This window comes from Solanum lycopersicum, chromosome 1, assembly GCF_036512215.1.
Source record: "Solanum lycopersicum chromosome 1, SLM_r2.1".
Taxonomy (NCBI): Eukaryota; Viridiplantae; Streptophyta; class Magnoliopsida; order Solanales; family Solanaceae; genus Solanum; species Solanum lycopersicum.
This window is the reverse complement of record NC_090800.1, coordinates 91,673,079-91,687,139: the sequence shown is the minus strand read 5'-3', so window position 1 is coordinate 91,687,139 and position 14,061 is coordinate 91,673,079. Positions and strand designations below refer to the sequence as shown.

Genomic DNA, 14,061 nt, shown 5'->3' with positions numbered 1-14,061 from the left:
AAGCAAAAAAGAAAACATGGTAACATCTATCTTCTATTAAATGATTACTAGTCATGACTGTTGTACAAATACATCTTTACTTTGCTACTTATTTTGTGTTTTTTTTAAAAAGTATTAGAAGTGATTATAACTTATGTTTCTCATGCGAGGTCTCAAATAACTCTGTCCACTTTCTGAAGTATGTAACAAGTTCTGTAGTTCTTCATTTAATTCTCTTGTTACGCCAGTCCCTAACTTGATACTTCATTTCCAGGCGACACCCTAAACAACAAATATTTGTATAATATCAATAGGATCAGAAGTTGTATCAAATTGGTAACAGTGACATGTTTCAATTCAAGACCACAGATTGCTTACTTAAGGTTTATGCCATTCTTGTTTCTTAGGCTTCCTGGAACACTCCCTTTGAGACGGTTGTTTTGGAGAAACCTATAAAACCAGAAATTTTAGTTATGGACTTACAGAGATGAACATTAATCATCAAATATACAAAATCAAAAACTGAGTTAAGTAAATAAAAAAACAAAGGAGCATACACTTCTCGAAGTTTAGGTAGTTTTCCTAATGATTCAGGGATTGATCCTTCCAACTGGTTGTTCTCCAAGTGCCTTTTCCATTGCAGTGGAGATGAATATATTCGTTAGAAATACAAATTAGTATAAGAATTAGAGTAAAGTAGGAGGAAGAAAATCTAACTTTATTATTGCGTGGAGAAGGGTAGAGAGGCAGGCTCATTATCTATGTACGGAACAATGAGCCAGGTGTCTCTCTGAGATTTCTCGGTCATAAGAAAAAGAGAGTAGGATGAAGAACAACAAATGGGAACTTACAGAGTTTCTAAGTTCTGCAATGAGCTTAAATCAGGTATTTGACCTGTCAGTTCATTGCTTCCAAGCCACCTTTAAGAGTCATTTACAATTAGTATATATATATATTCCATCTATAGATAACAAAACCAAGCAATGTAATATGATAAAGTATAGCTTACAGATGACTGAGTGCAGTTAATTTAGATATGCTTGGTGGCAATGCTCCAGAAATTCCAGCATTCGTCAAATTCCTTTATTAGAAAACATAACCAAGTGCACAAATGTTGCATCAAAAAGTGGTATATCGTTGGTCTAATATTAACGGTGGATCAAATCAGAAATATTTAACTTACAGGGCGATGATTCGTGCGTTCGTGCCAGAAGAACATGTTACTCCACTCCATGACTTGTCCTTCGGAAGGCATGGATCACCATGCCAATCTTGAGGTTTTTTGTTAAAGCTTTTTCTTAAATCGGTCATCACTGACACTGTTTAAGTGCAATAAAAATGTGTTACTAGAGAGGGTAACACCTAAATTGACAGATAAGTTAGACATACGATGGTACTGACTATCAACTTAGAGTTCTGGTTCCGTCACTGACTAGTAAAGACTGCCTAGAAAAAATTGCAGAAAAAGAACCATTACCATCTCTAGTGAGAGTTCTTCCAGCAAGAGGCAAAAGTTGGAAGAGTTCACCAGCAGCAATTACTGGACCAACAGGACTAGTATTCGCGGGAACCAATGTGATCTTCGTCTCCCCTTCAAGAGGCCAAGTTGTGCTATAAACAGTAACACCACTGGTTGTGACATTAAGGTTGCTAAAGAATTTCACTCCGTTCACTAAGACATCAAAAACTCTCCAGCTATACAGACTTGGGGTTCTGTTATCTTGGAAGTACAAAGCAAGGTAGTAATAAGTCTTAGGAAGTGGAAAATTTGGCCAATTTACCACAAGAGACTTCCCTCTACTGGCTGTCACTGAATTTTCAAACACCTTCTCTGGTGGCATATTCCAAAATGTTGTTGGAGTTACCGAGGCTTGACTTGTCACAACTGGATTGTCGTCTACTAATGGATCCCAATGTCGATTATATTTGTCATCTGGAAAGCTAGTTCAACATCATCAATCAAATTTCAGTTAATATTCCCGTGACGAAAAACATTTAAAGAAGAATATAACGACAACAACAAACCAAATGTGATCCCACAGGTGGGATCTGGAAGGATAGAATGTACGCATACCTTACTCCTACCAAAGAAAGAGATAGAAAAGGTTAAAAAAAAAAGGCATACATACGTTAGTTTATCATGAGATCCAAAGCTATGACGAGCAAGAGTAACCAATGCATATTTCCCAAAATCAGTAGTATTATAAAGGGAATCATCAAGATACAACACTTCAATAGCTGAGATAAAAGGGTCAGAAGTTGTGTGCTCATTTCTAGCAAGACAAATACGCAAAACCTTATTTTGAGCAACCATAATAACCTCATAATAAGAGCTAAGGCCATCTGCATAATCCGCCGATGTATTAATATTCCACTTTGTACCATCAATGATTTGATCAAATATTGGTGGCTCTGTGCCTCCATCAAAACCTCCATAATAATATATAGTTTTGATAATCAATTTTTTTCCTTTATTCACTGGGAAATTATAACAAAATTTCTCTTCAGCATCAGCCGGGAAATGACGAACAGAAGACAATAATGGCACTAGACCTTCTTGTTTTATCTCTGATTTATTCCCTGTTTTTATGAACCTATCATCCGGTCCATATGTAAGTGAATCTTGTTGGATTTTTTCATTTCCACCACAATTTAACAGGAAACCTGAAACAACATTTATATAATTATATGTATACGTTTTAATAGGTTCAGTTGAATTCACAAAACGCGAGCAATGTTAATTAATTTACCTTGAGGTTGATTAACATCAATGGCGGCATGAATTGTCAGGGGAATGCTAACAAGCCAAAGGAGGAAAATGGAAGTGGACATTTTTTTTTGGGAAAATAATAATTTGGCAGAACAAGGCAGAGGCCTGGTTGCTCCTGGTAAAGGGGAGAGAAAAAAGAAAAGGAATTAAAGGCTTTTGGGCATTAAGAGATGGAAATTGTGCCATTCATTCATCGGAGATTGATTGGATCACCTTACGTTGCATTTATTTTTGTATGTTTAATAATGAAGTAAAGAATTGTGTATAATCTAAAATATGAACTCTAATTATAATTAAGTATTAGTAAGTGAGATGGTTATTTTCTTAAATAAAATTCATAGATTTCCACATTTTAGTCATTATTATAAATGTCAAATATTGAAAATATTAAATGGAACACCGATGGTATGAAGTTGATATTGAGTATCTTATTAGTTTGATAGGTAAAAAAAATTGATTTTGGATCTAACCAACTCAAAAATTAGATTAAATGGAAGAGTATTGTTCAAGTCATATATAAAGTTCATCAATGCGTGAGAATCAATACCCATCTCACGCTAAGACTGAACATTTTGTGCGTGAATAATTTAGTATGAAGATGCAACATCTATTGTTATAAATTAAAATGAATCTAGCTCGATAATATATATAAAAATAGATCGTAGACTTAATTTAACTTAAAAAAATTAGCTCCAATATAAAAAAAATTGTCCAAATCATACAAAAAAAAAAAAAAATTAAGTATAGTTAAAACTAGTCAAACCAATGGATAAAAAACCCTACATTTGATGAAAAGATAGTAGTTGTTCTGAGCCACCGCTGACGAGCCTGGTTTTCTTCCCAGTTTTTTGAACTAAGCTCAGTGCGAAAGAAAAGATATCTCTTTCCAATTCATTTTGCCCCTCAAGGTTGTCACTTGTCTCTTCTGTTTCCAGAATTCATGGTTCCTTGTTTATGCTTTTTCAATTGATTTTGGTAGTTCAAATTTTCGATTTTATTTGGAATTTCATGTTTAGGGTTAACAATGAAGGCGTTTGAAGTTGGTGGAACCACCCTTTGTCTTGCCCTTTTCAGCGATGTTACTAATTCTAAGTAAGTTTCTTTCTAATATCTTTAAAGGACCTATCTTTAATATTGATGGACTTGGATGGACGTAAGTTGAGGTTTCACCACTATGTTTAAGGTATATGTAGACAGGTTGCACATACAAAAGAGATGCTTAAGTTGAAGTTTCTCTAATTTTTGTTCTTTTACCCTTAAAAGATTCAATGCTTCAGTTAATCAAATATCTAGCAATGTGGTTAACTTGGAAAACTACAAGTCCTGTTTGTTATAGACATGGAAAATATGCAAGGGTAGATGCGTATAAAAGCGGGTGCGAGTCTATAAATGAGCTTTTACCTGCTTGGTTGATTTATTAACTTGTGTTGTTGCTAATATGTTTTTCTTCACTGCTAAAAATTGTACATGTTCCTTTCCGTCTTTGGACTGAGAAATGGCTCGATGACTGTCATGGATGTGAATGTCACAGAGAGACAAGCTTACTACTTTCTAGTCACTTTTTTCTGCTTTTGGATTGGACTACCAAAGAGCTATCATGGGGGACTATAAGTTAGTTTCTTCCATCTGTTTTATTTTTTATTCATGAGGAGTTAACGGGGAAGCATTATCTAAGTTTGTAAAGATACATGGTAGACCACAACTCTTAACTTTAGTAGATGGTTTCACAGTCTATAACTTGTAAAGTTGGGTTCTCTATTCATTGCATTGCAGTTAAGAAGTTTGTTCAATTGGAACTAATGGAAAAAAAGACACTTGAGACATCAAGTGCAGCCATTATGAAGATATGTGCATACTCATGTCTGCCGTTATCTCATGTTTCTGCAGAGATTTGGCAATCCTGAAGAACTATTTACTGATACTGTAGAATATAGCATTTACAAATTTGTTGGACTGTTAACAGGATGCTTTCCAGGATTGCTAAGTATTGTTCAGAAGTATTCTTGCACATTTTTTTGGTAAATCCTTGGTTACTTTGAAGGATATGATACTTCCAAAAGTTTCAGGAAATGAATTGGATGCCTGGAAAAGTTATCTGGGTGTAGAAAAATGGAGTATTTGACAAAGATAATGAAATTATACGCTCAATGTTAAGTTTTGGACACTTGGGCCTAAGCTTGAAAAGATATTGCGTAACTTGGTTATGAGCCTGTAACCTACATTATATATGGAGAGAATTAATGTCAGGCATTTATTTCTAACTAAGTAAATGACTACATCAGCAAAAGTGAATTATTAGTATCAGAGAAATAAGTTATGCTTCAAACAAAAGTGCGTTACTAGACGAGTTTAAACAAATTGGAGTGATTCATCTTTTGCAGAGAACTATTGGACTTAATGCAGTCTGCAACATTGGAGCCAGAAGTAGCATTTCTGAATGCATCACTTGTAAGCACACTCCCTTTACTCATTCTCAAAGCTCACTCACTGGTAGCTGATTTCATCTTTGGGCATATTTCAACAGATCCCGGATGTATTTCCTGTTTTAGCAGCTGCACACAAGACACTTGTAGCTAAATCACGGGATTCACTGACTACACGGACCCCCCATTCTGAGCTTGTTTACAACTTCTCAGGATCTAAGCATGTAAGAAGCTCCAAGGGTTCTGAAATAGAATGGATTTATCTTTTTATGGTCAATTTACTTTTACTTGGCTTTATCATAGTAGATTTCAGAGTCTTTGAAAAGATGTGGTATCGCAGACAACACAAGCTACATCCTGGCAGCACGCTTTGGTGCTTCAGCTGATGAGGTAAGGCGACAATATTATGTCACCAAAGCTGATTTTTTTTTTCCCGACAGTAATGATGTGATCTTACTCTGTAACTAGATGGTGGCCATAGAAAAACTCATAAAGGGCAATGAGATTGACCTGAAGGAATTAGAACAAAGAATAAACCAGGCTCAGATTCAAAAGGTGGGTGCTGGGTGAACTCGTATTCGTGATGGTGATCTTGCTTCCTTTATTTATAATGAACTTTAATAATTCGAATTTTTGACAGCATTACAAGATATCTAATCTGGAGCTGGAGATATCGTCACTTGCAGATGCAATAACCTGCAGAATTGCTGCCAGAGACGCTTTATAAGCATTGCACGCCTATTGCACTATTCATTTCATCTTTTTATGTGTAAACTATTATGTCAGGATCTCGACAATTACTTTCCCAACCTTGTGTGAGATACCATTCCATAGATTTAGAAACCTCCCTTCATGCTGTTGTGATTGTTTTTACCTTGGCTTGCTTGTTTTTTACGTCTTGATAAATTTTGCAAAAACTAATCATGGCTAATCAGGCCTTCTAAAAGTAAAATATGGCTGGTTGACTGGTTTATAGCTTCACCGACTGTACAGAATTTCTTACTTAATTGATACTTATACTGTAGTTGATACAACCTTGCACCTGTGGATTCCAATAAATAAGAGCACGATTAAGTAAAAGGGTACAAAGATATATCCATGCACTACAGATGGACAACATAAACAATTGTAAAAGTAAAATATAAGTCTTGAATCAATGCACTCACTTCTTCACCCAAACATTCGTCGACATAAAACCGCGCATGACATAAAGAATTCCACCCATAGTGTAAAAAGCAAAGAAATTTCTCAAACATAAACGCGAATAATCGAACACAATATATGGACTGAAAAAGGAAAAAGAACATAACTAGGACCACCCTATATACACACTAGATAAATCTTCTTGCACACTGATCAATCAATCAACAGTCAACTAGTTCCTAAGTCAACGCCTCTTGCCTGACATGCTGATGGAAGTAACTTTCATTGGCGTTGCTACAACCAGGGGAGCCTCCGGTGAGTCACTGACAGCATACTTGTCATGCATGAAACGACTCTCAATAATGGATTCATCCTTGGGCACTATCTTGTAACAATAACAACTCTTCAGGCCTTGCTGATTCTGATAGCAACGATGAGCACTGTCCTTCACCTGTTGGAAATTCCATATCACGCTAAATTTGCCTACTGCTGCAACCAAATGGCGTTCTTGTTTTCCACTTTCAGTAACCTGGAAGATGACATACAAGGCAGGTCACATCAGTCGCTTACTTTCAGCTCAAGGATGAGTAAAACACAAGCATGAACTGCTACTACAGTATTATTCTGCACAAAAAAAATAAAAACAGCTAACAAAGAAAAAAAGATTTCCAAGCAATCTATTGTCATGCAAAAAGAGGGTAAGAGTTGCTAGGACAAACAAATTTATCATGCAACAAACATTAACCAGATCTTTGGTGGATCTGGTGCAAGTAAAAAAATGTATGCAAACTCAAGTGATACTTCTGTCATTCCATAGCTATGGGGTGGTCATATTCCATTCCAATGAATTGCTGCAGCACAGTGACAGAGGGCAGGCAACAAAGAAGATAACTCCCAGTGACATAGAAAAATGTATGAAGCTTGACAAAGAGGTGTAATGGTCTACTAATCTATTGCCAACTCTACTAAGAATATTCTATGACCAAACAAAATATGGAAGCAAAGAAGATACTACATTGTCGCTCATCTGAAACTTGCTAGTTTCAACGGCAATTGAAGTTTGCACCTTGAGTACGTTCTTTAATGGAAAGATACTTGAATTTTAATCGACCAAAAAGTAAAGATTTGTAATATTCTAATAGCAGTTGAGTTTGTAAGCTAGTCGCATGAGGTTTCAGAACATTTACTGAAGTAGAGGTTCATTACCTATGCCATACTGATCATTTCAGTCTAAGGTCATCGCATTTACTGAAGTCTCAAAAGAGTTTACACGGAAGGAGCAACAACCAAGTTATATGAACTCACAACACAAAAAACAATTTTCATGGAGATAACATGAATCCTCACATACAGCCTCTTCAACAAACAAGCAACATGAAAGTTGCAATTAGCTATGCAACATTTATATGTTAAAAAGCTAAATAAATTTGTTATTCTTACCCAAGAGAAATGTCCACCATGGAACTCGTTGTTTGCCCCAGCTATATGCGCATCCACAGGAGTCAGCTTTAATAATCTTGGAGCTGGGATTTTATTTCCCATTCGACCAGTAAAACCAGTTTTGGTCTTCCCAGCTTTATCCGTAAACAAAGTGCATATTAAGATCAAATATGTATCAGTCGTGCCCAGTATCCATTTGCCATCGTAAGTAACATCAACATGTGTAATTGGAGAGCCAAGGCCAGGGAATGCAGTCTTTGCTTGCCTCATAGAGGTCTTCGAGTACAAGCGAATCTTCCCATCAAGTGATCCAACTACAATGGAGCCATCACCAGTCGTGGCAAAGCACTGAAAATTCGTTCCTCTTGAAAACTGATGCCCCTGAGTCCAATTCAACACTGGAGAACTCGTATTTGCTAATGTCTGAACAATTCCCTTCTTATCACGCATGTCCCACTGACACAGCCGGTTATCATCCAAACCCAAAAATGTCGATTCAGAAGGATCCAACTGTGACCCTTTGGTATCATTTGTTATATCCTTCATGGTAATATCAGTCCCGTCCTTCTCAAACTTCCATTCAGTAACAACTTTACCAGTCTCGATATCCAATTGGTGAAGTCCAGTTGAACGGGGCTTCCCTTCCTTAAAAGGACTCATTAGCATCATATTGGTTTCTCCACGCATCAAAAGAGCCTTTTTGGGAGTTGAGCCTCCGGACCACTTATCCTTCTCATCAAATTTCACATAAACACCCTTCCCGTGGATTCCGTGGCTGAAATTTTTCACAACTTGAACTCCTGAATCATTCACAAGAAAACTATTATCTAAAGCCCCTAATGCCAAACTCTGTATTCCTCCACCAGTAGCAGCTTCCTCAAATTCCTCCAGCAAATCTTGCCTATCCCTAGCCGGTGTCATGGGACTCTTTCCACTACCCTTCCAGACTCCAGAATCCGCATCTTCCCACATTGCATCATCTGATTCCTCAGGTTTTAACCACCCAATAAACTCCTTCCCATAAATCTTCACTTTGTTAGCCTCCGTAGCCTCCATTCCATACACATTCTCAAATAAGCAGTCCTGGAACTTGGTAATGAAATTCCTATACTCGTCATCCACAAAAAACTTCAAAGCCCATACTCCGTTATCCACAAAATCAACCCTCCTCTGATCTCCAAACATCTTCAGCTGCATATCAGTCGAAACCCTAACCTTAATCTTCTTCCCCACCTTCAAAACCCAAAAGCCCTCATCTCCTCCACTTGACGATCCGTAATCGTCTTCATCATCACCTCCGATTTTCAGTGTTTTAACAAACTCATAGTTAGTCAGCTTCTGCGAGATTATCCATTTCGCTTTCGGCGTATTACCGCCAACATGCAAGTACAACTTCACCGCATTTCTTAGATTAGTCGGCGTCACCGGCGAACCATACTTAAGTTTTAGCGCTTTCAGTTTGGAATCCAATTCATCAAGGTTTCTGTTACTCACCTGTGGAGTCCTCATCGAAGCATGATCGTCAGCGGCGTCTTCATACTGTTCTTCACTTTCTGTTCTGCTACTTCCCTCTTCGTCCTCGTAATCCGATTCATCGGAAAGTTCTAGACCTTCGCGACTGTGAGAAGCTCCCATGATTGAAATAACGATCAACCGCTGATCGCCGGAAAAGTAGATATTGTTGAATTGGAAGAAACGAATCAAACGAATCAAAATTCAAAATACGGAAAAAGTGGAAAAGCTAAAAGACGAAAAAAAAAAAGAGAATTTGATTAGCTTTAATTAAAAAACGAAATTGAAATAGACGAAGACGGATGAAAATGGTTATATATATGTAAATTCGCAAGATAGCGTATATCTGACGGTGACACGTAGCTTCGTCATTAAGTAAATGGCGGCACGCTTTTCGTCTTTTGCGCGTTAAAATTACTGGGCTTTTTTACAAATATTTGAAGGGCCAAAATATTGGGCTCAAATGATTGCTTGAGATTTTGGGCCTATAATGGTAGAAAAGGAGATTACGCGTAATGCCTCTCAAAGTGTATGGTTAGGGAAAATTGTATATAATGACAAACTAATAACTTAAAATAAATGGAGTAGCTAGGGTTTGATTTAATTGTGCTCCATGACAAACGTTTGCAAAAAATTGTCAGGCACCTCTCTCCTAATTATCTCGCTCGCCACTCTCCTCCAATCTCTCACTCGCTTCCTCACTTTTTATACAAACACAAATGTAAAAAAAATTATTTCTAATTGTATAAAGCAGAGAAAATTGTATAAATACATATATTTTTGTTCCCCTCGTCCACATATCGCTCGCCACTCTCCCAAATCTCTCTCACCACCCTCGCCTTTCTCACTTATACAAACAGAAGCGAAATGTATAAATTGTGTTTCTGTTTGTATAAAACGTGAGAAAATTGTATATACACATGCAAGTACATCTAATTTCGTCCTATACACTTATAATTATACAATAGAAATACTCTCCTGCCCAGTTTCTTTTGCCTTTCTCTCTTTCTCGTTTTATATAATTTTCAAATTGTATCTAATTTCTCTGTTTCTCGTTTTATACAATTCGATTCAATTGTATTCCTTGTCGAGTCTCTTTTGTATTTCTCTCTTTCTCATTTTACACAAATTCAAATTTTATATAATCGTTCTATACACTTATAATAATTCAATTCGTTTTATACACTTCATTTTTTATACAGTTCTCTGCCCAAGTGTCTTTCTCTTTCTTGGTTTTATACACTTCGTTTTATACAATTTGCTTTAACTGTATATGTATAACGAATTATACAGTTTCTATGTTTGCTATGGAGCGCAATTATGCAAACTTTGCAATAGCATACAAATATGAATTTTTTATTTGCTATATGTGAAAGTTGCCCATTTTTATACCCACCTAATAAAATCTTGACCTTCACTTGAAAAAATTGATGGGAATTACGAATTAATTTAGGAATATATAAACATAATCCTTAACTTGGGGTCATTTGGCAATTATGATCCGTAACTTTAAATTTGCACAATTGGCACCTAAATTTGTGTAAAATTGAGCAAATTGACACATTCATGCTACATGGCATCCTACATGAAAATTTTGTGTCCTATGTGGCGTCCTACAAGTATCATTCCATCTAAGACACATGTGTCTACTTGTTCAATTTTATACAAGCTTTAAGTCCCTACTTGTGCACATCCAAAGTTAAGGATCATAGTTGCAAACTAATGCCAAGTTAAGAGTTATATTTATGTATTATGTCATTAATTTATATTGCCTATCATGCATAAATTTCAATATTTTTCCGTAAGGCAAAACTTATGATCAATTGAATAAGTTCAAGTGAAATATCACGAACGTTTGTCTTGTAAATCGACAAAAAGTTAGAAATTATGATTAATGGAAAATACCTATGTTTTACTTTTGCCTATAAGGATAAATTTTGTTCCAATTAAGCATGTTTAGAGTTTATTATCTTAAAATATTCTGAACATCTGCTTCAGGGACAAAAATTAGAATATTTTGAAGCTTATAGTATTTTTTTTGTTTTTAAAAATGTTTGTTTAGATGGACCAAAAACTCGAAATAATCCCTTATGGAGGCCATTTTTGTTAGATATACTTTTCTTATGGATGACAAAATATCAAGACCAACCCATCTTAGGGCCATTTCTGAAATGATGGGCCACCGAAATTAATTGACCAGTTGGGCTGGATTGTTATTAATTGGGCTTAGTTCAGCTTTAAGAACAGGGCCCAAACAAGTAAGTTTCGAGGGAGAATGCTTGTTCCTTGTTTCATAATTGTTCTATCTATACGGAGAAAAAGGCCATAAATAGTCCCTTAACCTTAGGAGTAAGCTTTAAAATAGTTCATTAATTGTAATTTTACGGTATATAGTCCTTTGACTATTTAAAAACTTATCAGTTTTGATCTATTAGCTATACACTTACCGGTTTTAGTTCTTAACTATTTATAACTCATCAACTTTGATTCATTAACTATTACTTATCGATTTAAGTCCTATAAATATTCAAAAACTTATCAGATTTGGTCTATGTCCATTTTTTAGTTACAAAATAGTTTAGGTTTATATTAACATTACTCTTCGTAAAATTAAATTTTAACTCATTTTAAAGTTGTTTCTCTATTTTCATTAGTTTTCCTCAAATTACTTTTATTAAACATAAACTCGGCGGTTCAAAATAAATTAATGAGAGGAAAAGATACAAGTCCTAATTTTATTCAATGAAGTAGAAAAATGAAGCATATAAGTTGGTAATGACTTGAAATCTTGAATTTGTTGTGTTCCCTTCTTTGGCGCTTAATGGTGCATGATGAATGCGAACTTTTTTAATTTTATTTTCCATATAAAAGAAAAATAAGAGATTTGATGTTACAACTCAAATATCTCACTATAAATTAATATGAATAGAATAATAAAATCAATCTATTTAAAAATAAATAAATTAAAAAGTTGCAAATCTATCATTTTATAAATTGCATAGTCTGAAAAATCAAACAAATGCCCTCCATAAAGTCTTTGGAATACAAATTATGGACTCAAAGGGTAGTAATTTTTTTTAATAATAAATTTTAGCGTATTCATGTCATTATAGCAATAATATGCTTCTTTATACCATTCGTTAAATAAAATCATGACTTATATTTCTTTCCTCGTAAATTTTATTTTGAATCAATGAGATTAAAGTTCCTTGCATAAGGGTAGAGAGAGAGAAACAACTTAAAAAATAGCTAAAGAATATAATTTATTGAGACATGAGTTTCGTTTATATAAACCTGGGTTATTTTATAGAAAAATAAACAGAGATCAAACCTGATAAGTTTTTAAATACTTAAAGGGTTAAATCTAATAAATATATAGTTAAGGGATTAAAATCAATAAATATATGGTAAAAGGATTAAATTTGACAAAATTTTGAATTATTAAAGTACGAAATACGATAAAAGTATAGTTAAGAGACTATTTTAGACCTACTCCTACAGTTAAGGACCTACTTATGACAATTTCTCGATCTATACCCTGACATAGACCCACTCCTGTATGAATCTTTTATGCATAATTTTTGTTAATACATTTTTTTCTAGTTAAGTTTAATGCTAAAATAATATTTATAACAATTAATTCATTTTTTCATTAAGTTCGATCAATTTAATTGATAATGACTTGAAGTTTTATTTTTAGATGTCAATTGGTAAGCATAGAAAAAAGTGCTAAGGAATTGTCTTAATAGATAATGTTTTATCACTCTTCTAACTTGTAAAAAATACTTGAGATTAAATTTAAACACGTATAGAGCCGCAACTCGCTCCATCCGCATTCCGTCTCGCCCTACACAACCTTAAATCTGCCACTATAGCCTTAAACCTGGTTTGCCCCATAGTCATCCCTAATATAAACTTCATTTCTCAACAAAGAAATAAAGATATGCATGAACAAACATAAAATATAGAATTGTTACGTCTAGGGGAGGATCTACTTGGCCATGTAGGGGTGTCATGGCACCCAATAATCTCGAAAAAATGTTATATATATATATGTGTGTGTGTGTGTATATTAATTGTATGTTTATTAGTTTTGCCACATAGTAATTGTGTTGCGTAATAGCTCAGCTAGCAAAGGGCGAATCTTCCACCTAGGCTATGCATGTTCGAAACTGACCATCACCACTTTCTTTTTTTGCTTGCTCCTTTTTTTCTTTTCTTTTCTCTATTCATCCTTATGACTATTCTTCATTAATTCAAATTGATCCCCTTCTTCTTTTTTTTTTTTTTTAACATTATTTCTTATTTGTTTATTACTATTTTTTATTAATTCAAATTGACCCCTTTTCATAATTAATTTTGAGTTTTTTTTTTAATTTTCTCTTGCACTAATTATTAATCTTTTGATATAAGTGTAATGTGTTTATTTTTTTTATCAACTAATGAGTACTGAATTATGAACAACAAATAAATATTATGAAGAATATATTTAAATAGTAGTTTAAAAAAAAACATAAGTTTCAAAAAAAAAATTTAATTTAAAGGTTCTTGTGATCTTTATCGACATTTTTGCTATGTAAGATGACTAGGCTCAAAGTATAATTTTTATTCTTTCTCAACTATATATTTCCAATAACACATAAAGTCAATGGAAAATAAATATATTATGTTCATACTATTAGATGGTATACTCAAAATTTTAATGTGAAGAATCTTTTTTTTTTTCTTAAAAGTTTCAGAGAAGAAGATATCAAATTTCAAAAAGAAAAGAAGTATATCTAATCACATAATATC

The 14,061-nt window shown here is 34.4% G+C and overlaps 3 protein-coding genes across 3 annotated transcripts; 1 reads left to right on the top strand and 2 right to left on the bottom strand.

Annotated features, from left to right (window-relative positions):
- Positions 1-11: 11 nt before the first annotated feature.
- Positions 12-3,127, bottom strand: LOC101268325 (probable LRR receptor-like serine/threonine-protein kinase At1g67720). Its single transcript, XM_004230745.5, has 9 exons — positions 2,730-3,127; positions 2,109-2,643; positions 1,457-1,920; positions 1,163-1,298; positions 989-1,060; positions 831-899; positions 537-608; positions 358-429; positions 12-261 (listed from the first exon to the last, which is right to left on the bottom strand). Exons 1-9 carry the CDS (start codon positions 2,809-2,811, stop codon positions 231-233), a joined length of 1,533 nt encoding a protein of 510 aa, XP_004230793.1. The 5' UTR covers positions 2,812-3,127; the 3' UTR covers positions 12-230.
- A 371-nt stretch (positions 3,128-3,498) lies between these two features.
- Positions 3,499-6,045, top strand: LOC101268037 (uncharacterized). The gene is made up of 7 exons (XM_004230744.5): positions 3,499-3,657; positions 3,766-3,841; positions 5,131-5,197; positions 5,274-5,396; positions 5,479-5,562; positions 5,641-5,727; positions 5,813-6,045. Exons 2-7 carry the CDS (start codon positions 3,774-3,776, stop codon positions 5,897-5,899), a joined length of 516 nt encoding a protein of 171 aa, XP_004230792.1. The 5' UTR covers positions 3,499-3,657; positions 3,766-3,773; the 3' UTR covers positions 5,900-6,045.
- A 435-nt stretch (positions 6,046-6,480) lies between these two features.
- On the bottom strand, positions 6,481-9,390 carry DEM2 (Dem2 protein). The gene is made up of 2 exons (NM_001247470.2): positions 7,756-9,390; positions 6,481-6,844 (listed from the first exon to the last, which is right to left on the bottom strand). The coding sequence occupies exons 1-2, from the start codon at positions 9,388-9,390 to the stop codon at positions 6,560-6,562; spliced, it is 1,920 nt and encodes a 639-aa protein (NP_001234399.2). The 3' UTR covers positions 6,481-6,559.
- Between the last annotated feature and the right edge of the window lie 4,671 nt (positions 9,391-14,061).

Coding starts and splice junctions, on each gene's coding strand:
- LOC101268325 (XM_004230745.5), bottom strand. CDS start 2,811: ATGTCCACTTCCATTTTCCTCCTTTGGCTTGTTAGCATTCCCCTGACA. Junction 609..830: donor TTGCAGAACTTAGAAACTCT/GTAAGTTCCCAT, acceptor GCAATGGAAAAG/GCACTTGGAGAACAACCAGT. Junction 430..536: donor CTACCTAAACTTCGAGAAGT/GTATGCTCCTTT, acceptor CTGGTTTTATAG/GTTTCTCCAAAACAACCGTC.
- LOC101268037 (XM_004230744.5), top strand. CDS start 3,774: ATGAAGGCGTTTGAAGTTGGTGGAACCACCCTTTGTCTTGCCCTTTTC. Junction 5,198..5,273: donor CATTTCTGAATGCATCACTT/GTAAGCACACTC, acceptor ATATTTCAACAG/ATCCCGGATGTATTTCCTGT. Junction 5,397..5,478: donor ACTTCTCAGGATCTAAGCAT/GTAAGAAGCTCC, acceptor TTATCATAGTAG/ATTTCAGAGTCTTTGAAAAG.
- DEM2 (NM_001247470.2), bottom strand. CDS start 9,390: ATGGGAGCTTCTCACAGTCGCGAAGGTCTAGAACTTTCCGATGAATCG. Junction 6,845..7,755: donor ATGGTGGACATTTCTCTTGG/GTAAGAATAACA, acceptor GTCATCTTCCAG/GTTACTGAAAGTGGAAAACA.